This window comes from Hemiscyllium ocellatum, chromosome 30, assembly GCF_020745735.1.
Source record: "Hemiscyllium ocellatum isolate sHemOce1 chromosome 30, sHemOce1.pat.X.cur, whole genome shotgun sequence".
NCBI lineage: Eukaryota > Metazoa > Chordata > Chondrichthyes > Orectolobiformes > Hemiscylliidae > Hemiscyllium > Hemiscyllium ocellatum.
The window spans coordinates 48,614,892-48,641,135 of record NC_083430.1 but is presented as its reverse complement, the minus strand read 5'-3'; the positions used below and the strand labels follow the sequence as shown (position 1 = coordinate 48,641,135).

General features: G+C 39.5%; 1 protein-coding gene across 1 annotated transcript in view; it reads left to right on the top strand.

Moving 5' to 3' along the window:
- The window catches only part of LOC132829844 (synapse-associated protein 1-like), a 30,359-nt gene extending 12,751 nt beyond the window's left edge, over nt 1-17,608 (top strand). The window contains exons 5-9 of the mRNA XM_060847222.1: nt 3,433-3,572; nt 6,340-6,488; nt 6,682-6,743; nt 8,570-8,720; nt 17,004-17,608. Of these exons, the coding sequence (XP_060703205.1) occupies nt 3,433-3,572; nt 6,340-6,488; nt 6,682-6,743; nt 8,570-8,720; nt 17,004-17,131 (630 nt within the window). The 3' untranslated portion in view covers nt 17,132-17,608. The remainder of the gene's footprint in view (nt 1-3,432; nt 3,573-6,339; nt 6,489-6,681; nt 6,744-8,569; nt 8,721-17,003) is intronic.
- The last annotated feature ends 8,636 nt before the right edge of the window (nt 17,609-26,244 follow it).

Below are 26,244 nucleotides of genomic sequence, written 5' to 3'. Positions count from 1 at the left end.
CACTTGAGCAATTCCCTACATTACAGTTCTTCACTCAGATGTATATTACTCAACAATGGGTCCAGACAATGAGTTGACTGTTTCATCATGGAGCCTTGGAAAGGAACTCGCACTAGAATTCACTGATACCCTCATTCAGTGTCAACTTTTCTCCAGGGATTGCTAGGTAATAATAAGGACAGGTTGTTAATTTAGCCAAAACTGCAGGGCAAGAAGCAACACAAAAGTTACAATGCAGTCCTACCTTTCACGCCTTCAGGACCTCCACATTTTGGACAGGACCACTGTGTTCCTTGGCTAATATCTGTGCCTCAGGGTTTGCTGCACTGCTCCAGCACAGCTCTGTGCAAGCTGGAAGAACAGCACCTCCATTTTCTGTACAATCTTCTGGATTCGATATCAAGTTAAAAAATTTTAGAGTTTGAGGCACATTCTCCCATTTCCTTATCCCGCAAACCAGGCCTTGTTATCACATGCAACTCATTTTTAGCCACTAATTGTCCACTATTTGCTATTCATTTTCCCAGGCTGATCGTGATCCACTGCTTTGTCGGTCCAACTGTTCTCCTCGCTCCTTGGGCTCCATCTCAGCCTATTGTTCACTCCTTACCTCTCCCCCACCCTATCTTCTGTATAAAAACTAACTTCTTCCTAGCTGCCATCAGTTCTGAGGAAGGGTCACTGGACCCTAAATGTTAACTCAGATTTCTCTCCACAGAGTAAAAAATGAGGTCTGCAGATGCTGGAGATCACAGCTGAAAATGTGTTGCTGGTTAAAGCACAGCAGGTTAGGCAGCATCTCAGGAATAGGGAATTCTCTATTCCTGAGATGCTGCCTAACCTGCTGTGCTTTAACCAGCAACACATTTTCAGCTTTCTCTCCACAGATGCTGCCAGACCTGCTGAGCTCTTCTAGCATGTTCTGTTTTTGTTTCTGATTTCCAGTGTGTGCAGTTCCTTGGTTTTTATTCTGACATTATTGGTTTGTCCTGCAGCCTCTCTGCTTCTCAATTAATATTGGAGCCTGAGAGTCAACAATTACAGTAGAGGAGACAATTGGAGAAATTTTAAAATGAAGCTACAAACCTTGAAGTGACATACTGTGCAAGGAAATGTTGTGTAGTACAAACTAACTTAATCATTTGGACTTAAAGTTTTGAATCTTTATTGCAAGCCAGCAAATTATCCTGCGGAGGAATAGGATGAGAAATTCTGCAAATAAGAAAGCTTCATTTGGCCCTGTGTCTCTTTTCTGTTCATCTCAACCCGATATTACCACACTCCAAGCATATCCCCTATTGCCAAAAGGTATCTTTGACCCCATCTGTTTATTAGACATTATCATGAATTCAGTTTTCCCAAATTAACAATTCCAAAATTAAAAAATGGTATGCTTGGCTATTACAGCTTGAAGAAACGCTTCCATCTGAGCTGTCATCATAACTTAGATTTTTTTTGTTTTTTCCTATACTGCCTTATTTCAAAGGTTAGTAATATCTTTGTTAAATGTGAAAGTGAGTGCTGCATCGTTACATAACAGCTACTTTATTCAGTAACATGATTAGTCAAAGGTTTGAACAGTCTGTCAATGTCCTCAAACACTTTACAAACATCACAGTCACTCTGGACTCCTGGACAAAATATATTCTGGGAGGCCAACATTCTTCAAAGTAGCCCTCAACAGAAATGTTCTAAGGTTCCTAACACTGCTACACAATTCCTTTGGTTTTTTATTGTGATCTTGATGCATGTTCCTGAAAATGGAATGCAAGCCAAGTATATAATTCAGTCATAGTATAAACCAGTATTCTGGAAAATAAACAGTTAAAACAACAATCACATCTTTAGGTTTATTTGATTTTTTTTCTGGCTGCAGCACTGATATTTAAATTTTCCACTTTTAATGCTATTAGTGTCCTTTCAGCTTTTTCTGGCATTTAGTTGTTTGTTGGCTGTTTAAGAAATGTGTTTTTTCCATTTGTTTGATTTTGAACATGTTTCAGCACATTCTTGCATATTGAATTGCGGAAGGAGCTAATTAGATTTATGAAATTTTTACAACTTTGTTGTCATTAGCCATGTCAGAGAGAAGGTACTGTGGATATTACACTGCTTCAGGCTAACTCACAGACATGCAAATTGCAGACTGTTATGGTTCCTGCTGATGGCACTTGACAAGTCAGATCTGAGTTTGAAACCTTGCTTGATGGAGTTTTTTTGTTTTAGTTAAGCTGGTTGGCGTTCACTGAACCATGGTCACGTATGGCTGAATTTCTTTAGAAATAGATATTTATTACACAGAAAGAAAAATCAAACCAACCTAACATTATATAGAATGCACTTTGAAAAGTTGTAAAAGTTTCATCCTATTTTCTGATTGAGATTCAAATGTAGGGAAATTACTCCCACATATCAAATCTTTGTTTTTGAGTTAACTGATTCTCCACAGACCTTTCCTGTGAAGTGTGAAGTCATCTTAATTTGAATATTCACAAGACTAAAATCTTAGACTTCCGCAGCTTTTCAATACCTGCAGATTTATAACTAAACACTCCTGGTTTCAAATCTTATCAACTAAATGTTTCCACTGAATTAACTGGGTTTTACCTGCACTATTCTATATTCCTTTTTAGGAGAGAAACTAGATTTGCTTCTGACCCCTGTCATGTCTCCTCCAAACTGCCTTAAAAGTTTTTAATTTTTGGGTTTCCTAATCTAAAATCAATCCTTAATTATCTGAACTTTCAATGTTTACCCCACCTATCACAAACCACTCAGTAAAAATAGTAATCTATTCACACTCCGGGGCAGCGGGGGTTTGGGGTAGTGGGGGCTGGGCAATGGGGGCTCCCTGCTGTCTGACACAAACTAGATCATGTCAGTATTTCAGAAGGACCGTCTGTCCTAGTTTCTTTTTAAACCCTTCTTAATAGTAACCTACGTAAATGACGGTATTTGAAAATACAAACTAGAAATATTCTTCTTATGCATATATTCATCACGGCACTCAACTTGTAAAGTTGCTTTTCATAGTCTTCAAAGAGTTAAAGCCTTTGGCACAGTGAATGACAGTTTTACAGTTGAGCTGTTTAACAGTTGAGCTATTCCATCAAATACATATTTTAAAAAGTCATCAAAGTAATCTTTCATTAAACTAAATTCAGTGGAAGTAAAATCGCTGTAGAGCAGCGAGATGTGAGGAAAACACAGCAAAGAAGAGCTGTACATTTGAAACCAATACACTTATGTTAGCAGTTGGTATTTATGAGATGGAAGAAAGGCAGTAATGCTTATGTACTTCAAAGATGATCTTCCAGAATTGTTCAGTCACAGTGTTCTAAAATAAAATGAGACAAGGAGCTAATGTAATATTGAATGTAATAAAGAAAGACTGGAAATGTATGAATTTATGTACTCAATTTGTTTTACTAGGAACGACGGAACTTTCTTAGGGACCCCCCTGCTGGAGTACAGTTTAATTTTGATTTTGACAAAATAGCCCCTGTAGCCATTGTGATGCTTCGGGAAGATGAAACGTTGAGCAAAATGCGATTTGAACTAGTGCCAAAACTGTAAGTTAACACAAAAGTCTGTATTTCTTTTCATTTGCTAAGAAATATAATTTCCAATAAATAGTTGTATGGATGGGTGACATTAATTTTATACAAGGCTATATGACTCAACCATCAGATATGAAAGGGTCAAAACTAAATAGTTCTTAATTATAAAATAAATCATTTCATGGTGAATTCATTTAACTTGAAGTAATGATTTTACTTTTTCTCCAGTAATAAGCCAGCTGTAGTATTATAGAGTATTTGTAAATTGTATTAATTCACATCAAGAATATTTTGTAGCCTTAAACATTGTAAATGTTCACAACATTGATCTTTTATTCTGTGTACCAATATGAGTCTCCTGACTTAAAATATATAATCCCATAAATGCACAGAACATTATAAAGCGAAGATTTGCATTTGTAGTTTGTATTTATTCATATAGCACCTTTACTACCTCAGGGTGCCTGCCAAAATGTTGTGCAGCCAATTAAGTTTTTAAAGGTAATAGAGAAGTTTGAATGTGGGGAGGAGTTGGGTTGTAATTCCAGAGCTTCAAGCCTAGCTAGCTGGGCTGCCAAGTAAAACCTCTAAGCCCACAATTCCCTCTGTCCTTCTCTCAGACATTGCACAAAGGGTACCTCTGGTAATGTGTTGTAGCATCTCTTTGTGCAACCTGATGTCGAATTCTGTATGGAAACCTATCTATGAAGCACATGGAGATATTTTTTACAATGTTAGAGGTGCTATATAAATTAGATTGTTAATGCAGCTATGGTGTCTTGCATTTATGTTTTATATCTACAAAGTTATTTTGACAGAGACCAATAACTTTGTCTGACTGAATTAGATTCCAGCTATCAGGACAACAAGATGAATAGAATCAGTAGTTTACGTGAAGTAACAATCTGCACCAACAATTAATTATATGGTTTAATGAATGTTAGCCAAGGTTCAGTTTATTTTTAACACCTGCTACAAACTGTATATCCTGGCTGCTGATTTTGTCCACGCACTTTGTGTCATTCCCCCCCTCCGGCCCCCACCAATCACTTTGCTGTCTCAGGCTCTTTTTAAAATTTCCTCATGGCCTTAATCATCCTCAACTCCATAACCTTATCAGCTCTACAAGCCCCTTTTCTGCCCTCTGAAGCTCCCTGTTCTTCTGACCCCAGCCTCTTGTGCAGCTTTATTGGCCTCTGCTCCACTGTTAGCAACTATACCTTCAGCCCCACGTACCCCATCATGTGATGTTTCCTCCTTAAACACTTCTCCTTTACATCCTCCTGAAACCCCACCTCTCACAACCAAAAGTAGTTATCAGCAAAGGAAAATAAATATTCTTTTTAGGGCTTATAGAGCTCTGAATTTACTGTTCAACTTCATTAATCTTTATTGTGTCACTAAGAAGATCAGCTGTTGACATTTCCACTGAGTTCTACAAGAAGTATTTTTGCACAGTGGGTGATTTCATTCAGTACAGGTGAATGTATCATACAGTGAGTGTTTACTAATTTGTACGATGCAGAAGTTGATTTTCTGTGTTTTTGCTTTTGCATGTTGGACCAAACCCAGCCACATAACAGCAATTTGTACTGAAATAACAAGTCTAGTGTAATGGAATGTAATAATTAATCCATTTTGCGGGTTCTTATCACAAACTGTGGCAAAAATGAATTGAGTTTCCAGCTTTGAAAAAGAATACAAACTGTAATTGTTTAAAAAGGGTTACAATTATTGATCAAAGTAATGTGTTAAAATCTGTTATATCATCAATCCCAAGTCACTGTCCAGTGTAAGAAGAGTACTTTACTTTTGTTCATTCACCAGTGGAAATTCATGATTTTTAAGCATTTTTTTTCTATAGACAAGTGGCTTCTTATAATTCCACATTTCCACAGCCTTCTCTTGATAAATGTAAGACAACAGCATTCAGAGATGCTTCAATGAATTGGTTGGTAAGTCCACTGTCATGTTGACGACAGAGGTTTTGAGTTAGTTGTGCTGTGTTAACTGGCATGATATGCAGTCTCCATTATGGTTTTCCATGTTGCTTGGCTATGATGCTGAAGAATTGTTGAAGAGGAGGTTTACCAGATTGTTGCCTGGTATGGTAGGAAGATCGTATGATGAAAGGCTGAGGCACTTGGGGCTGTTTTCATTGGAGAAAACAAGGTTTAGGGGTGACTTGATAGAGGTGTACAAGATGATTAGGGATTTAGATAGTGTTGAGAATGGGAACCTTTTTCCACATATGGAGTCAGCTATTACGAGGGGGCATAGCTTTAAATTAAGGGTGGTAGGTATAGGACAGATGTTAGGGGTAGATTCTTTACTCAGCGAGTCGTGAGTTCATGGAATGCCCTGCCAGTAGCAGCGGTGGACTCTCCCTCTTTATGGGCATTTAAATGGGCATTGGATAGACATATGGAGGATATTGGGCTAGTGTAGGTTAGGTGGGCTTGGGTCGGCGCAACATCGAGGGCCAAAGGGCCTGTACTGCGCTGTATTTTCTCTATGTTTCTATGTTAATTGGGGAAAAGTCAGCCTGTGTTGCTATTGATGATGGAACAATCCTTTGACTCACAGTAAAAACCTTCCATTTCCTGAACAACATAAAGACTATGAGAATATTGCACATTTCATGTTACACACATGAAAATTTTGAGCTAAGTATTGTTCTGTGCTGTGCATTGGAATCTTCTGAAATTTAACATAAGGAATGGCCTATATCTATGACTAGAAGTGTATTTTGCATTGGCTTTTATGTATTCCTTTACAGTGTAAAGGAAGAGCAGTTTTGGAGAAACTATTTCTACCGAGTATCTCTCATTAAACAATCAGCACAACTGTCCTCACTAGCTGCATGTCAAGCTGAAAACTCCAAAGGCAAGTTGGAGCAGAATCTGAGCAAAAGCATCCCAGCAACAGGTGATTGCTTTAACTCCATTCTTAAGTCAGTATAACAAAGGTAGCCATTTAATGCTCTCCATGTTTTAACATTGCTCGTGCATATCGTATCTCTCCAGCACAGCCAATGAGCATTCTGTGATTATGAGCAGGAACCGATTTGACAAGTTCTAACTTAGAAAATACCTTTCTGAAAAAATGACTTTCTTTATAGTAGATTCCACTCCATCAAAGGCACCCCCAGATCTGATGAGAAAACAAAATGACTGTGTAGAAGTAAGTTTTTTTTTATTGTGTTTTTCTCGTATATGTTCATTTTAGAGTTTATTTTACACAGTGGGGTATAAGCCCCATTAATTGATCATGAAACATAAACCCCAATTATTAAGTAAATGCATCATGATATTTAACCACTAACCTGTAGTTACAACAGAAAATTTTGGAGAAATTCAGCAGGATTGGCAGCGATCGTGAAGAGAGGAATAGTTAACATTTTAAGACCGGTATAATTCTTCTTCAGCACCTGTAGACTTGATTGTGAGTTTGTGCTAGGTTGGCATACCTTAGCAGCCACATTTATGCTAATTCATTTTAGTGTTGGCTTTCTGCAGTGGTTATGCAGATCTAAAATAAGGTTAAGAGTGGGCTCAGTTGTGACAGTCAGTTTGGTCCATCTGTAGCACGTGGACTAACATGAAGCTGACACTCATGGGATAAGGTACTGCTGCTCATAGATGTATTGGTTCTCACTTTGAGAGAGAGGATTCCAAGGGAAGATATGTAGAATCAAGTATAATTTATTACTGTGATGCTATGTTTTGTCTGAACTTTTCAATCTACATTCCATTTGCAAATACAAAGAAAATAAAAACAGTGCAAAATCACTAAGAACAAAATCCTGTCAAGTTTACAGTAAAAGTAATCTCTGAACCCCAATTTTCCTTTTCATTAGGCAATACTATGAAAGACACTCATTCCATAAACAAGTCCGATCATTTAGAACATGTTCTGTTCCACCTAACGGGTTATAACTACGAAACAAAATCAATTATCTTGGCACTTTCATGATTAAAAAAGCATTGCTGATAAAATGTCTTGAGTCTCAAAACATTTTTTCCTTGAATACCTGTTGTCTGTTGCTCAGATCAATGGGATTGCCTTTGTATGGTTCCATTGTCACTTGAAAGACCAGCCTGAGTGTCTGCAGCATTGTGGCCACAACACATCTTTCCCCTACCTCACTCTTTCCTCCAATGAATTTCTTAAATATTGATCACCTTGGCATTCAACGTTACCTGCAATCTCTTTATCAATCTTCCATGCTTCCACCTTCCACTCTCCACAAAATCCAACCCCTTCAAAACTCAACTGCTTGTGTCCTGACCCACAGTTAATCCTGTTCACCAATCATCCTCATGGACCTGCAATAAAATAAATGATAAATCAGTCCCTGACCTCTTGGCCCCTTCTTCTGTCCTTTTCGAAAATGTCTTATAACCGATTTAGTCATAGAGATGTATTCTATGACTTGTTCCAACTCTTCCATGCCAACCAGATATCCTACCTATTCTCATCCCCACAGTTCCTACAATGTGAAAGCAGGCTATTCGACCGATCGAGCCAACACCAACCCTCAAGAGAATGCACCACCCAAGACCTACCCATCTTTGTTACCCTACATTACTATGGCAAATCCACCTAAACTGCACATCCTGGACACGATGAACCTAATCTGCACACCTTTCGACTGTGGAAAGAAACTGGAGCACCCAAAGGAAACTCATACAGACACGAGAAGAATGTGCAAACTCTATACAGACAGTCACCCAAGACTGGAATTGAACCTGGCTCCCTTGTGCTGTGAAGCAGCAGTGCTAGCCACTGTGCCACCCCAGATGCTGTCTGACATATACTGAATAGTTGCACCATTTTTCTTTATTTCGTGGTTTTTCTGGCTATCCTATGAGTCTTGTCAACATTCCCTGGTTATCATAAAGAAAAATAATTGTATCCAATTTCATTCAGAGCATTTGCCTAGGAGAAAAAAGGAAAGATGGTCAGAATTGATTTTTCAAATTTATTTCTAATAAAAACCTTTATAGGTTCATCCTTCAGATGAGATTTCAACAAGTCCAGTTGCAAATGAGTTTGTGAGCGATGCAAATGATACATCAGCCCTGAATCAGGAAGACTTCTTGAAAGGCCTGGAACAGTTGGGCATGAATGGTGGTCAGATAACAACTGTTGAAGATGGTAGGTACAACAGAAAAATATCAAGTTAAATCTTATTTTATTTAGTTCTTGGACAACGTAAAAGTAGTATACGTTCAGGCGAAATGTAAAGCTATTTTATCTCTGGGTCTGATTAATCAGAGCATGGTTTGAAATAAACAACTGTTGCACGTTCTGTGCAAATTTAAAAAGTGGAGTAAAAGGGTAAAAAAATTACACCATTCTTCTGCTGAGTAAAGACAGTCTCAGATTGTGCCTGGGTTCATTTTTGAGTACGTCCACAAATAAATTATATTAAAGTTAGAACAAAATGAAGTACAATATAAAACAGCTGTTCATGTGTGTGAGGAAATGCGTGCATGTTGGATCTTAAAAGTTGATATTAGTACACCCCTGTATGGGATCCCCATCAAAAGTATGAATGTTCAAAACTCAGATGTTTATAAATCAGGCACCTCGTGCACTATAATTCATACAAGTTACAGTCTAGTTGCCCTAAATGATTTGTTGTGCTACTCACCATTCTGCATCTGCTGTTTTGAACATCTATTTAATTTTGAGATTGTAACTTCTTGCATTGACCATTTTATTTTTGACCAAAGCATGATTATGTAATTTAAAATAAAGAATTATGCAACTCTTTTGGCAAGAGCCAATATTGGAAAATAACAGTTGAAATGCTTGTACATAAAGCAGCTGTTTGGCCCCACTAATGTCCTGGGACAGTCATACTGATTTCTTTATCTGGATGAGTTTCTTTACTTGTATCCCATGTCCAACCCTATCATAGGTTACACTTGTCCACAATAAAAAGCACCAGCAAACAGTTCTTCATTTTAACATTGCAGCTTTCTTCATCTTTGAGGCAGGCAGGCCAGGATTTTCCTGTTCTCAGACTGAGTCCAAAAGCAGGAGGGCTTCCAGGGGAAGCTATTCCTTTGGATAGTCCAGTAATCAAGCAGTTGATTGGGTGATGACATGTTTTCTGCCAGAATTATGACTCTGGAGCAGGAAGTCCCATCTACCTGGAGCTGCCAGTCAGTTTTGAGGCTGGCATCTCTGGAATTTGGCAATACCATAGCAGAGGCTGCAGCTGCTGCTGGGACAACGCCACCCAAAACAGATCGAGAATCACTGACACGAAAAGTAAGTGTTATCTGTGACAGATCTGTGGGAGTTGGTGACAGGAAATATCAAAAACTAGGGCAAAGACGGTGACTTCCAGAGGCTACACCCAGCCTTAGTCTTTCGTTTAACGGATAACATCACTAATCTCAGGAGCTTATTGTGAGGACTCTTGCTGCATTATTCCTTGACTAATGATTTTTTTAAAACAGTGTCAATATAGTCAATAATCAATAGACAGGCAATTACTTACAATAACACAATATGGTACAGCACAGGAACAGGCCATTCAGCCCATCAAGCCTGCGCCTGTTCCTTATATAGACCAGCTACTTATTGCCCATATATGGTTTCTATCCCTCTGTTTGCCTCCCATTCATGTGTCCATCAAGATACACCTTAAACGTTGCTAATGTGCTGCTTCCACCACTTCCATTGGCAATGCATTCAGGCACCCACTACCCTCTTGTGTGAAAGATTTTCTCTACACTTCTCCCCTAAACTTTCCCCCTCTCACCTTCAACCTATGGCCTTTTGTAGTTGACCTTTCAACCCTGGGAAAGAGCCTCTGATTAACAACCCTATCGGTGCCTCTCGTACTTTTGTCAACCTCTATCAGGTCACCCTTCAGCATCAGTCTTTCCAGTGAAAATATTCTGAGTTTATCCAGCCTGTCTTCATAACTAAAACCCTCCAGATCAGGCAACATCCTGGTAAACCTTCTCTGCACCCTCTCCAAAGCGTCCACCTGGTAGTGTGGTGACTAGGACTGCACGAAATATCCCAAATGTGGCCGAACTAAAGTTTTGTACAGCTGTAATGTAACTTACCAACTTTTATATTCAGTGCCCCAACCAATGAAGGCAAGCCTGATGTATACCTTCTTGATCACCTTACCCACCAATATTGTCACACTCAGGGATCTGTGGACCCATACGCCCAGATCCTTCTGTATGTCAGTGCTCCTGAGGTTCTGCCATTTACTGTGTAATTCACACCTATAATTGATCTTTCAAAATGCATCACCTCACATTTAACTGGATTAAATTCCATCTGACATTTCTCTGTTCAAATTTGCAATCTATCTATATCCCATTGTATCCTTTGACAATCCTCCACACTATCTGCAACTCCACCAATGCTGGTGGTCATCTGCAAATTTACTAATCAGACAATCTACAGTTTCCTTCAGGTCATTTATATTTACTACCAACAACAAAGCTCCCAGCACTGATCCCTGTGGGAGACCATTAGTTACCAATCTGCATTCCAAAAAGCACTCTTCAGCCGATACTCTCTGTCTTCAATGACCAAGCCAGTTTTGTATCCATCTAGCCAACTCACCCTGGATCCCATGTGACTCTATCTTTTGTACCAGCCTGCCATGAAGTACAAGTATCAAATACAGTACTAAGTCCATGTAGACAACATCCATTGCCCTTCCCTCATCAATCATTCTTGTCACATCCTCAAAAACCTCAATCAAGTTGGTGAGATACTATCTTCCTGAACAAACCCATGCTGCCTATGACTAACAATTCAATTTGCCTCTAAACCTGAATAAATGCTATCTCTCAGTGTCTTTTCCAACAGCTTCCCGGCCACTGACCTGTAGTTACCAGGATTATTTTTGTTTCCCTTCTTAAACAAAGGAACATTGAACATTCTCCAGTACTCTGGAAGCTCGCCTGTGGCCAGAGAGGATGCAAGGATGTCTATTAAGTACCTATTTCCTCCCTTGTCTCCCATAGTATTCTGAGATAGATCCCATTTGGCCTTGGGAACTTGTCCGGACACTATGGGACCCTCCAATCACACAGCATCAACGTCGGTTTCACCAATTTCCTCATCTCCCTTCCCCATCACCTCATCCCACATCCAACCCTCCAACTTGCCACTGCCGTCTTGAACTGTCCTACCTGTCCGTCTTCCTTCCCACCTGCCCATTCTACCCTCTGCTCTGACCTATCACTATCACTATAACCCCCCCCCCTCTGCATCTACAGCACCTGCTCTTCCAGCACCACTAATCCAGAATCCATGCATCTACCTATCGCCTTCCCAGTTACCACCCCCAGCTCCACCCCATTCCTATTTATCTCTTAGCCCCTTTTCCTCACCACATTCCTAATGAAGGGCTTATGCCGGAAATATCGATTCTTCTGCTTCTCGGATGCTGCCTGACTTGCTGTGCTTTTCCAGCGCCACACTTTTTGACTCTGATCTCCTGCATCTGCAGTCCTCACTTTGTCCTATGCTGTTGTGGTTCTGTTCGCCGAGCTGGAAGTTTTTGCTGCAAACGTTTCGTTCCCTGGCTAGGGAACATCATCAGTGCTATTGGAGCCTCCTGTGAAGCGCTGCTTTGATGTTTCTTCCGGTATTTATAGTGGTTTGTTCTTGCCGCTTCCGGGTGTCAGTTTCAGCTGTAGTAGTTTGTATGTGGGGTCCAGGTCGATGTGTCTGTTGATGGATGTTCTTGCCGTTTCCGGGTGTCAGTTTCAGCTGTAGTGGTTTGTATATTGGGTCCAGGTCCATGTGTCTGTTAATGGAGTTAGTGGATGAATGCCATGCCTCTAGGAATTCCCTGGCTGTTCTCTGTCTGGCTTGTCCTATGATGGTAGTGTTTTCCCCGTCAAATTCATGTTCCTGGTTGTCTGAGTGTATGGCTACTAGGGATAGCTGGTTGTGTCGTTTTGTGGTTAGCTGATGTTCATGGATGCGGATTGTTAGCTGTCTTCCTGTTTGTCCTATATAGTGTTTTGTGCAGTCCTTGCATGGTATTTTATAAACTATATTAGTTTGGCTCGTGCTGGCTATTGGGTTCTTTGTTCTAGTGAGTTGTTGTCTGAGTGTGGAAGTTGGCTTGTGTGCTGTTATGAGTCCTAAGGGTCGCAGTAGTCTGGCTGTCAGTTCTGAGACGCTCCTGACGTATGGTAGTGTGTCTAGTCCTTTTGGTTGTGGCATGTCCTCGTTCCGTGGTCTATCTCTTAGGCATCTGGTGATAAAGTTGCGCGGGTATCTGTTTTTGGCGAATACCTTGTATAGGTGTTCCTCTTCCTCTTTTCGCAGTTCTGGTGTACTGCAGTGTGTTGTGGCTCTTTTGAATAGTGTCCTGATGCAGCTTCGTTTGTGTGTGTTGGGGTGGTTACTTTCATAGTTTAGGACTTGGTCTGTGTGTGTTGGTTTCCTGTGTACCCTTGTGGTGAATTCTCCGTTGGGTGTTCTCTCTACTAACACGTCTAGGAATGGGAGTTGGCTATCCTTTTCCTCTTCTCTCGTGAATCGTATTCCTGTGAGTGTGGCTTTGATGATTCGGTGTGTTTTTTCTATTTCTGTGTTTTTGATGATTACAAAGGTGTCATCCATGTATCTGATCCAGAGTTTGGGTTGGATTTGTGGTAGGGCTGTATGTTCTAACCTTTGCATAACTGCCTCTGCTATGAGTCCCGAGATTGGTGATCCCATGGGTGTTCCGTTGATTTGTTCGTATATCTGATTGTTGAATGTAAAGTGTGTGGTGAGGCAGCGGATCCAAACACTCCATACAATCAACACAGGAATTCTTGGACATCATCAGGAATACACACATAGACAAAGAAGAAACCATGGTATCATTCGACGTGACGGCACTGTTCACATCAATTGACAAAACCCTAGCCAGAGAAACAATAGCCAACCTACTGGACATACATAACAGAACACAGGAGGCCGAACCTATCAACAAGGACGGCATACTTAAACTACTAGACCTGTGCCTCACCACACACTTTACATTCAACAATCAGATATACGAACAAATCAACGGAACACCCATGGGATCACCAATCTCGGGACTCATAGCAGAGGCAGTTATGCAAAGGTTAGAACATACAGCCCTACCACAAATCCAACCCAAACTCTGGATCAGATACGTAGATGACACCTTTGTAATCATCAAAAACACAGAAATAGAAAAAACACACCGAATCATCAACGCCACACTCACAGGAATACGATTCACGAGAGAAGAGGAAAAGGATAGCCAACTCCCATTCCTAGACGTGTCAGTAGAGAGAACACCCAACGGAGAATTCACCACAAGGGTACACAGGAAACCAACACACACAGACCAAGTCCTAAACTATGAAAGTAACCACCCCAACACACACAAACGAAGCTGCATCAGGACACTATTCAAAAGAGCCACAACACACTGCAGTACACCAGAACTGCGAAAAGAGGAAGAGGAACACCTATACAAGGTATTCGCCAAAAACGGATACCCGCGCAACTTTATCACCAGATGCCTAAGAGATAGACCACGGAATGAGGACATGCCACAACCAAAAGGACTAGACACACTACCATACGTCAGGAGCGTCTCAGAACTGACAGCCAGACTACTGCGACCCTTAGGACTCATAACAGCACACAAGCCAACTTCCACACTCAGACAACAACTCACTAGAACAAAGGACCCAATAGCCAGCACGAGCCAAACTAATGTAGTTTATAAAATACCATGCAAGGACTGCACAAAACACTATATAGGACAAACAGGAAGACAGCTAACAATCCGCATCCATGAACATCAGCTAACCACAAAACGACACGACCAGCTATCCCTAGTAGCCATACACTCAGACAACCAGGAACATGAATTTGACGGGGAAAACACTACCATCATAGGACAAGCCAGACAGAGAACAGCCAGGGAATTCCTAGAGGCATGGCATTCATCCACTAACTCCATTAACAGACACATGGACCTGGACCCAATATACAAACCACTACAGCTGAAACTGACACCCGGAAACGGCAAGAACATCCATCAACAGACACATCGACCTGGACCCCACATACAAACTACTACAGCTGAAACTGACACCCGGAAGCGGCAAGAACAAACCACTATAAATACTGGAAGAAACATCAAAGCAGCGCTTCACAGGAGGCTCCAATAGCACTGATGATGTTCCCTAGCCAGGGAACGAAACGTTTGCAGCAAAAACTTCCAGCTCGGCGAGCAGAACCACAACAACGGACACCCGAGCTACAAATCTTCAACCAGACTTTGTCCTATGCTGGGCAATTTAGCCTGGCCAATCCACCTAATCTGCACATCTTTGGACTATGGGAGGAAGCTGGAGCACACAGAGGAAACCCACGCAGATACAGAGAGAATGTCTGTGTAGAGCTTGCACAATTAGGCGGAATCTAACTCTGGTTCCTGGTGCAGAGAAGCAGCAATGCTAACCACTGTGCTGTCCCTAATCATAATTATTAGTATTATAATGTTATCAGACAAGGGTTGTAAAGGCACAAGGTAACATACTTAGAGTACAGACATTAACAAAGTAAGGAAGTAAAATATTTTTGCAAGGGATTTTCCAAAATTATCCTTTTTGATTCTTGCTACGCCCCAAAAATTCAGGTCTCTTGGATAAAATGGTTTCTCAAAAATTTTTTTGTGGAATATTGGTAACTGAGTAATATGGAATACCTGGTCTCCCTGAGCCACCAGTGGCTCTAATTAGCCTGAACTATAAGTTATAGGAAGAAGCCACAGCTCTTGAGTAATTTGACTCCACCCTTTAAGACACTGTACACTGTGAGGGAATTCTCCAGACAAAGGACTATTGCAAGGTTCAGTCATGAGCAATTTGACACCACATTTTCTTAGGCCCTAAGTAATATGTAGTGTATCTTGAATCTTATTATTATTTACTCACTCTTATTATTTACTCAATAGCCAGATAGATCCAAAATGAACAAACTGAATCTGGCCTATATTTAGATATTAAGATATTTTTAAAAAATAATTCACAACATGAGTGTTGCTTGGCAGGTCAGCTTTTATATCCATGTCACAGTGTGTTATTGCACAGATGAAGGCTATTCAGCCCATCCTGACGGCACTGGCTTGTTAAATGAGCATCATTACCTCGTGCCAGTCTCCTGCTTTTTTCCCATATCCTTCCATGTTATTTTTGTGCAAGTAATTGTCCAATGCCGCCTTGAATACCTCAATTAAACTCCCCTTCACCACACCTTTTCAGGTAGTGCATTGCAGACTCAATGATTGAGAATGTTTTTTTTGCATAACACCCTTTTGTAAATTATTTAAAATGTATGCCCCTACATTCTTGTTACTTTTTACAAGTGGGAAGTTTCTCCTTACCTATTCTACCTGGCCCGCTCATGGTTTTGAAAACTTCCATCAGGTAGACTTCTCTCCAAGGAGAATTGGCCCAACTTCATCAGTCTATCCTCCTATAAGGTAAAACTAACTGCCTTTAGAGAATGTTGAGGTACCCTCTTGAACATAATTGGCATTGTCTGCTGAACCCCTTGCACCCAGTTATAAGTCACTGGTAAGTAAAGCCTGCATTTATCGGGTGAGAAGTTGACTGTTAATGTGAGTTTAATATGTCATGGTTGAGAAAGGATTGGGGGTGTCAACTTGTGTGTCAAGTAAATGTAAACATAGTGTTGGGGCCTGGAAGTTTGTGGTCAAATTGATTTGATCCTGTTGTTCACTAAGATGCCAAATTACTGGATATTCATCTCGAGCAGGAAATGTGACTGTTTTTGTTTGGACTGATTCCTAACTGTTTTGGATCAGATCAGATCCCTCTTAATATATATTAAGAAGGTAAAATCAAACACTACAGCAAAAGAAAGAGCAGTTCAGATTTGCTTAACTCTATTGGAAAACTTAACAGAATAATGGGTACTGTAACTATTACTAATTAAATATTCTAATATAGTGACATTGCGTAAACACACCCCTTGCAAATTCACACGCAATCAAGCGGCCCAGGAAGAGAACCCCTTAAGCTTTTGGCTGTAATTGAGAGAGGGAAAAATCATTTCCACTTCAAGACCCCAAAAGCAACTGCTGAAAATTGAACCTAAAATCCCTCATTCTGTGGGAGTTCGACCACACAAACTCAGGCTGCTTCTGTGGTTACAACATTTTTTTAAAAACTCTATGCTTCTCACACACTGCTCAGTATCTGTCCCCCAATCTTTCTCTAAATGAAACCAGGACAAAACACATCTTTTTAAAACTGCAATATTGTCAAACTAACCTATTGGTGCTAAGCCTGGTCATAATTACACTAGTTATTAAATCTAACATTTATTTATTAATAGTTGTAAATGTGCACAGATTTCCCACTCTTCTATCCTAAACAGATGACATTCCAGAGTGGGAAAAGGAACTGCAAAGAGAACTTCAAGAGTTTGAAATTATTGATGTGAAAGCAAACGTCAGTGAAGCCTGGGAGAAAGAAATCGAGGAGATGCTTCAAGAAGAGGATTAAAAGTTTTACATGAAAACTGATTTCAAATCCAGGAATTCCACTTTCCTGAGAGAGTCTTTTCTGTAAGACATTATCTCAAAAGATTTCTAATGAAATACAGAATCCTACCAAGAAATACTTTGTTTCTTTTGTGGTGGGATTTAAGCATTAACCTTATCACAACACCACAAGCTTTATTATTGCTGCATTTTGTACTTTGAGCCATATTTTTTATTTTACAAACCAATGACCTTATGTTTCCAATGAAGGAAAGTATATTAGAATGTAAGAAGCTGAGTGTTGTAGTTTTCAGTTGTACCTAAAGTGTTCAAGTCACTTTTACGAACAGTATTTAATTTCTCAGTATATTAACTGCAACCTTTTTAAAATGTACATCCCTTGTAGAATTGTCCCCCCACAATGCATACAGTTCCCCAAATAATCCATGGTGACATAGCACATTGATGCTGTATAAAAATAAAATCAGCTGCACTCTAAGATAGCAGATATTTGTTATAACTTGGCAGCCTTGGTCTGGTCTAATTAACAAAGCACACATTGAAAAACTCATAGGAAAAACCAACATTCCATTCAGAGTATTGATCAGTCACTTAGGCAAAAATGATTGTCTTTTTCTCAGGAGTAGCTTTTGAAACTATTTCAGATGCTGGGCTTGACTTTCCAATAACCCAAGAATTTCCCAGATTTGACATGTGATCTGGGCTAATTGGTTCAACTTATATGAGATACCCTAAAAGATTGACCGGTTAAGTTATTTGTTGCCTGTGGAATTCTGTTCTGTGCATGCATATGAGCTTTCAGTAAAACTGCAAAACCAAATGTGTGTAAGGCTAAACAGTGTTTATTGAGTTCAGAAGTCTTCCTTGCATCTTCAAAGGTAAAATGTCTTAAAGGAGTGAAGTAAATGTTTATACACTTCTCACTTGTTCTTTTTGAAGTCCTTGATGCTTTATGTATATTGTATATGTTTATGGCAGTGCCTAGAATTGTTTGTTTAACAAATTCCATAATATAAATTTTACCCAAAGATTCCTATTAGGGACAAATGGAAATTGGTGATTCACCCAGTGTCTAATTTTCAAGGAACTGGTTAGAGATGTATTTACATAGTCTTGGTATCAGAAAGTGCTGGCGGGTCTGATCATCACCATTCAGCACAGGTAACATTTTCTTGTGCGTTTATAAGATAAAAGTTAAAAAGAATGTGTCGAGAAAACCTGAACATCATGGAATAGAGCTTCTGATTCTGTGTTCATCAAGCAGTTTCTCTTCCATCAGTGTTTGTGAGAGGGAAACTGTGATTATAATTTCTACTGCCATCCCTAGTTGAACAGAATAACCAAATTCTCTCAGAAACTTTCACACTCCCCAGGGGCATGTTTAATGTATGGGCAGAAATGTTTTGGATCCCAGAAAAAAGTGTTTCTGCCAAATGTTCTATCAATTTGTCCTGAAGGCAAAAGACAAATGTTGTATTTTTTGTACACATTTTCCCCCAAGACAGAAATGGCCAAAATTCTGTGTTCAAAATTGTTTTCAGAAAAATGTTCTGCTTCGTTCCGGCTTTTTAAATATGCAGAAACATAGACTTGACATTCAAAAAGGTCTCGATTCATAACTGCTGTTTCCAAGATGCTTGTGGGTGTTATGGAGCTTAGCAAACAATATGAACTCTTTGCATGACATTATAACAGCAATGCTCACTTCACTGGCTGTAAAATACAATGATCATGAAGGCACCAATTAAATGGAAGAGTTACTTATATGTATATGGTGCCTTTTACGACCTCTGGAAATCCCCAAAGGCTTTACAGTGGAAGTTGCAGTGTATAGAGATGTGAAACCTTTTTGTTATTGTTTATGGACATTCAAAACTGGCTGAAAACAGCACTGGGCAAAATTTTTTTTCTTTTATATGAAATTGGGATTAACTGGTTTTGTTAAGCTTTGCAGCCAATCCATGTCTTATGTTGGTTTGATATTTGGTCTCAGTTGATGCAGTAGTGGGAATTGTATGATGTACTACTTTGACCACAACTATGGACTTTTTTCCAAAAAGACTGAGAGTTCCAGCTGCAGCACTTGCTGGCAGGTGCCGTTTATGTGTGTAGAAACCGGATGAGACGAAAGTGAGTCTCAGCTGTTCTTCTCAATCTCTGTGCCCTTGCAACTAATCAAACAATAGACAATAGGTGCAGGAGTAGGCCATTCTGCCCTTCAAGCCAGTACCACCATTCATTATGATCATGGCTGATCATCCTCAGTCAGTATCCTGTTCCTGCCTTATCCCCATAACCCTTGATTCCACTATCTTTAAGAGCTCTATCCAACTCTTTCTTGAAAGTATCCAGAGACTTGGCCTTCACAGCCTTCTGGGGCAGAGCATTCCATACACCCACCACTCTGGGTGAAGAAGTTTCTCCTCAACTCTGTTCTAAATGGCCTACCCCTTATTTTTAAACTGTGTCCTCTGGTTTCAATTTCAATACCTCAGCACATGTTTTAAGAGTGGTCACTTTGACAATTTAAGAGACAGCAACTGTGACCATGGAGATGCATCCCCATTCAGTAAGTAGCTTCTGGAAAGGGAGAAAATTGGGAGGGAGTGGGGATGAAATTTAATGTATTGTTCCTATCTAAAAGGGTCCTTACGTAACTAAAATGTGCAAGTTTTGCAGTTTGATCAGTGCAACTTTAGACAACTTGTAAACATAAAGAAATCAGGAAAGCTATTTCAAGAATTAAGTACTGTCAGAATAGACTTTAGAAGATGAAGCTCAAAATTTAAACACGAGTCTACCTATGTTTTCTTATTGGTGCAATTAATATGTTGTATATTTTTCCAATGACTGGTTCGATATGTCGTCTGAAAGACTATCTACTGTTACACTTGAGTATTAGAGATTGTTATACAAACTGTTTTGTCACTGAGATTTAATAAATATATTTGTGCGGATGTGGCTAGAGTATTTACATTGTAGAATTATATTTTAATTTAAGTGTTGCCAGATATTTTAGTTTTACAAAGCTTAAAGGAAGTAGTTTCTTCTCTTTGGTAATAGGCAATGTTTTACTTACACAATTAATTCAGCAACAATTTTATTCCATGCTTAAAAATTGTCTATCTCTAGTTACAATTCATGGCATCTGTGTGTGCACCACTCCTCTTTTTCTCATTAAAGGCGATTTTTAAATAATGGTGGATTGGTGTAAAGTCATAGAATAAAAATATAAACAGGATTAGGCAACCTGGTCCCTTGAACTGTCCCTGCTATTTCTCACACCTCTTGACCCTCCTCTTATCCAACGATCTATTAATCTGCCTAGAATATGCTTAGCAACCAAGCATCATAGCTCCCTTCACTAGAGAATTCAAAATATTCATGACCCTCTGTGTGAAACTATTTCTCATCATTTCAATCTTCAGTGATCAACTCCTTCTCCTGAATCTCTATTCCCCAGTGGATGTCTGCCCAGGTATGGAAAATAGCATCACAACATTACACCTGTCAAATAAAATTTCGTTTGATCACCCTGTTTTATTTTGCACGGGTCAGCTCTGAACTTCAAGTGCGTCGATGAACATCGAAAGAGGACCAGTATAACAATGACAGCTCCTCTTGCTAAGCATCAGAATAACCACTCAGTGAAGGACTGGGCTGCTATTTTCTTTGGCACTATAGTAAAGCATAAATCACAAAGAGATGAAATTGGATGTGGGAAGAGGGAATTGTGACAAATAGCAGTATTGCTACTGGAATCTGCTCATCTACTATAAATCATGACCGTGACCAAGATGAGTATGATGTGTCTTTGAGTCAATTTATCTTTTGTAACACAGAATTAGGCTAATCAATTCCAGCACAATAGCTTTCATTTCCAGTGACTTAGCCTTTCTCATTGACTCCATGTTTTACTTTAGGCTAAACACTAAGTTGACATGATTGTCAGGACATCACAGTTCTGTCTGAGCTGCTTCACACATTCCAACAGGGATTGCAAGGGTCCTGCATAAGGTAAAATGGGCTTATGCCATTGCGGTTAGAAGAATATAAGGCAAGCTTATTCAAGTATTAAAAATTTCTGAGAGGAATGCAGGATCATAGTTCCTTGAAAGTGGAGTCACAGGTAAGCAGGATAGTAAAGGCAATTGGTTTGTTTTGCTTTACTGGTCAGACCATTGAGTGAAGGAGTTGGGAGGTTATGTTGTGGCTGTACAGGGCATTGATTAGGTCACTTTTGGAATACTGCATTCAGTTTTCGTCTCCCTACTATCCGAAATATGTTGTCAAACTTCAAAGGGTTCAGAAACAATCTACAAGAATTTACTGGGGTTGGAGGATTTAAGCTATAGAGAGAGGCTAAATAGGCTGGGGCTATTTTCCCTGGGGCATCACAGGCTGACGAGTGATTTTATAAAATCATGAGGGCCATGGTTAGGGTGAATAGTTAAGGTCTTTTCCCCAGGGTAGGGGAGTTCAAAATTAGAAAGCATAGGTTTAAGATAAGAGGGGAAAGATTTAAAACAGACCTAAGGGCAATTCTTTCTCACACAAGGTGCTGTGTGTATGGAATGAGCTGCCAGAGGAAGTGGTGGAGGTTGTTACAAATACAACATTTAAATGGCATCTGGATGGGTATATGAATAGGAAAGATTTGGAGGGATATGGGCCAAGTGCTGGCAAATGGGACTAGATTAATATAGAATATCTGGATGGCATGGATGAATTGGACCGAAGGGTTTAATTCCGTGCTGTAATGCTCTATGACTTGAGAAAGTAGATGCTGAGAGACTGTTTCCCCTGTCTATAAAGTCTAGAACAAGGGATATATGCTATTTAAGACTGACATTAGAAATTTCTGTAATTATAAATCTGGAACTCTACCACAGTGCCCGATGGATGATCAGTCAATAAGTATATTCAGGATAGAGATGGGCAGATATTTAGACTGAAGAGTATCAAGTATTACATGAAGCAAGTAGGAAGGTAGAGGAGAGTCAAAGATCAGCTACTAACTTGAATGGTGGAGGGATTAGAGAAACAATGTGGCCCACTCTTATTTCTTATGTTAATACTGAGGCTGATTGATTGTATAAGACTGGATAATTTAGCATTAACATAATCAAACATTATATAATTTCTTTGTCAACTAAATTATTAAAGAAGCTACAGAGTCACCATAAAAGTCAACCTCAGTTTGGATCATAAGTTGTCAGTTTGCATACATTAATCTTTATTTGCTTTATTGTTCATTTTAAAGAGAATTTCACAATATGTTGAACTCCTCCCTCCCCAACCAACATAAACTTCAACAAAATTGTATTCTTAAAATAAAGGAAAAACTACTTACCTTTCTGTTTGAGGTACAAAGTCACTTCAATGGTTTAATGATTTCCCAGCAAATAAACTAAAGTATTTACAAACATGATGGAATGTTACATTGCTGAACTGAATCTTCTGTTTCTGATATCTTGCTGATTGTGTCTCATGAATTGTATCAAATCTTCAAATGACTCAAAGAAACCAGATTTTTAGCCCTTAACTGAACAAATGATCATTTTGAAAGTTTTGCAATTTCACGGCATTCATTATAATAAGGATTTGATCAACTAACTGGTACTTCTGAAGCATTCAAAAGGTCCAATTTTATGAACTTTGGGGTCAGTTTCATACTTTTATGTTTTGATTTTTCAATAGTATATGTAATTGATTCACAATGGTTTGAAAATTGGCGTCACTGAAAACAACGTATGCTGGAACATCAATGGATTTATTTACATTTGCCTCATGTAGTATAACATTTCAAGCAGTTAATATTAAAATATAAATGTTAATAAATGACCAGACAAGTTAAAATGTCTTGACTATTCAAATCTCAACACCATTATCATATATGTTCACTCTTTAGCTTCTATTAGCACCAATATCTTTCCTGTTCCAGGAAACCTAACTATGTTTCTTTACATTTGCCTTGAGTAACTCATAAGTACAATCTTGTTTTGTGAAGAGATGGATACAAATTCATGAAATAGTTAGTGTTTCTGTTACTGTTACTACACCACCTTCCACATCTTATCAACACAGTGGTACACAAGTTATTCTTCCATTGACTTTACAGAACCTGAGGTCAGAGCTGAGGTCAGCCAGTCTTACACTTTGTGATTGCTCATTGTGCTCCAACCAAATAAAGGTTCATTCAGGACAGACATGGATCAAATTTGACATTGTTCCTTACTACCACCTGAAGGTGTAATTACCACTGGGCCATACCTCTGGCCCATGTCTACACCAACATTTTCATTATACATTTGAAAAAAAACATGCTTTCATATTACGCTAGAGAAATCGTAAATGAATCATCTTACCAGAATTAATAAGCAAACACAATCTAGTCTATTAAAATGTGATTTAAAAAATATTTTAATAATGAGAAGAAGTACCCTTTTTACTCAGTCAAAATAAGAATACACAATAATAATATTCTACTTCCTGTTTCTAGATGTGTTTGGAAATACATCATGCTTAAATGTAAATCATAACAGCAACAATTAGATTACTACTTAAAAGCACCATTTAATGTGTCAAATATTTTTCAACATATCTTTTTCACATTTGGTAAACAAGAAACACCATAAGTGGCCTGTTGTGTTTATACAACTAATTTATACTATTTTTCACATGAGAATATAAATTTGTTTTATGTCATTCTAATTGACGGCAGAATTACTTTTTAGTTCTTCACTTGTAAATGCTATGTTTTCACCACAATTACACTGCTAGCATGGGAAAGGGTAATGCAATGGGATCTTGATGAGATGGACCAATGAGCTAAGGAGTGGCAGATGGAGTTTAATTTAGGTAAATGTGAGGTGCTACATTTTGGAAAGGCAAATCAGAGCTGGACTTATACGCTGAATGGTAAAGTCCTGGCAGGTTCATAGTTCCTCGAAAGTGGAGTCACACTTAGATGGGATAGTGAAGAAGACATTTGGAATGCTTTCCTTTATTGGTTAGAGCATTGAGTATAGGTGTTGGGAGGATAAAAACAAGGACTGCAGATACTGGAAACCAGATTCCAGATTAGAGTGGTGCTGGAAAAGCACAGCAGTTCAGCCAGCATCCAAGGAGCAGGAAAATCAACGTTTCGGGCAAAAGCCCTTCATCAGGAATAGTGGATGTTGTTGTAAAACTTGAAAGGGTTTGGAAAAGATTGACAGGGATGTTGCCAGGTTGGAGGATTTGAGCTATAGGGAGAGGCGGAATAGGCTGGGACTCTTTTCCTTGCAGTGTCGGAGATTGAGGGGTGACCTTATAAAGGTTTATAAATGAGGGGCATGGATAGGGTAAATAGACAAGGTCTTTACATGTGGTGGGGGAGTCCAGAATGAAAGGGCATATATTTAGGGTGAGAAGGGAAAAGTTTAAAAGAGACTTAAGGAGCAACCTTTTCATGCAGAGGGTGGTGTGTATATGGAATGAGCTACCAGAGGAAGTGGTGGAGGCTGATACAATAACAACATTTAAAGGCATCTGGATGAGTATTTGAATAGGAAGGGTTTAGAGGGATATGGACCATGTGCTGGCAAATCGGACTAGATCTGGTCGGCATAGGCAATTTGTACCTTTCAAAGTTAGGATGTGGAGGTGCTGGCATTGTACTGGGGTGGACAAAGTTAAAAATCACACAACATCAGGTTATAGTCCCAACAGGTTTACTTGGAAGCACTAGCTTTTGCAGAACTGCTTTTTCATCAGGTAGCTGTGAAGCAATTTGAATTGAATTGAATTTGATTTATTTACTGTCACATGTACCAAGGCACAGTGAAAAGCTTTGTCTTGCGAGCAATACAGGCAGATCACAGAGTTAAGTAGTATAAATAAGTAAATAATAGGTAACAGATGGCAAAAACAAAAATACAGATACAGGCAAATGTTAAGAGTTTGTGAGTCCATTCAGAATTTTAACAGTAGGGTAGAAATTGTTTTGAAACCGGCTGGTGTGTGTGTTCAGGCTTCTGTACCTTCTCCCCAATGGTAGAGGTTGTAGAAAAACATTGTCAGGGTGGGATGGATCTTTGAGAATGTTGGCTGCCTTTCCTTGTCAGTGGGCCTAGTAGATGGATTTTATAGATGGGAGATTGGCCTTTGTGATTGTCCGAGCCGAGTTCACCACTCTCTGTAACCGTCTCTTGAATGGTACAGCTGCCATACCAGGTAGTGACACATCCAGACAGAATGCTCTCGATGGCGCATTGAGAAAAGTTGGCACGGGTATTTGCCATCATGCCAAATTTTCTCAATTGCCTGAGGAAGAGGAGATGTTATTGGGCCTTTGTAACCAGTGCGTCCACATGAAGAGTCCAAGAAAGCTTGTTGTAGATGACCATTTCCAGGAGTTTGACACACTCCACTCTTTCCATCTCTGTGCTATTAATGTGTAGGGGGGTTATGAGTGACATCCAGCCGAAAGTCAATAATGAGTTCCTTGGTTTTGCCGGCATTGAGAGCTAGGTTGTTCTCAGTGCACTATTTTTCCAGGTCATCCATCTCCCGTCTGTAATCTGTTTCATTGCCATCTGAGATTTGACCGACGATGGTGGTGTCATCAGCAAACTTGTAAATGGCATTAGTTTGGTATTTGGTGATGTCATGAGTATACACTGAGTACAATAGGGGGCTGAGTACTCACCTCGGGGAGGGGGGCTCCAGTGTTGAGCGTTAGTGACAATGAAATGTTGTCCCCAATCTTCACCGATTGTGGCCTGTGGGTTAGGAAACTGAGGATCCAGTTGCAGAGAGTGGGCCTTAGTCTGAGATCACTAAGTTTAGTAATCAGTCTCGATGGGGTAATAGTGTTGAAGGCTGAACTGTAGTCAATGAGGAGGATTCTTACGTAGCTGTTCTTGGTGTCAAGATGTTCTAGGGAGGAGTGAAGGGTAATTGATATGACATAAGGCATCTGACGTGGATCTATTGGTCTGATAGGCAAATTGGAGTGGGTCAGGAGTAGTGGGGAGGCTGGAGTTGATTAATGCCATGACCAGCCTTTCAAAGCACTTCATGGCCCCCGAGGTTAGGGCCACTGGGCGGTAGTCATTGAGACACGCTGCA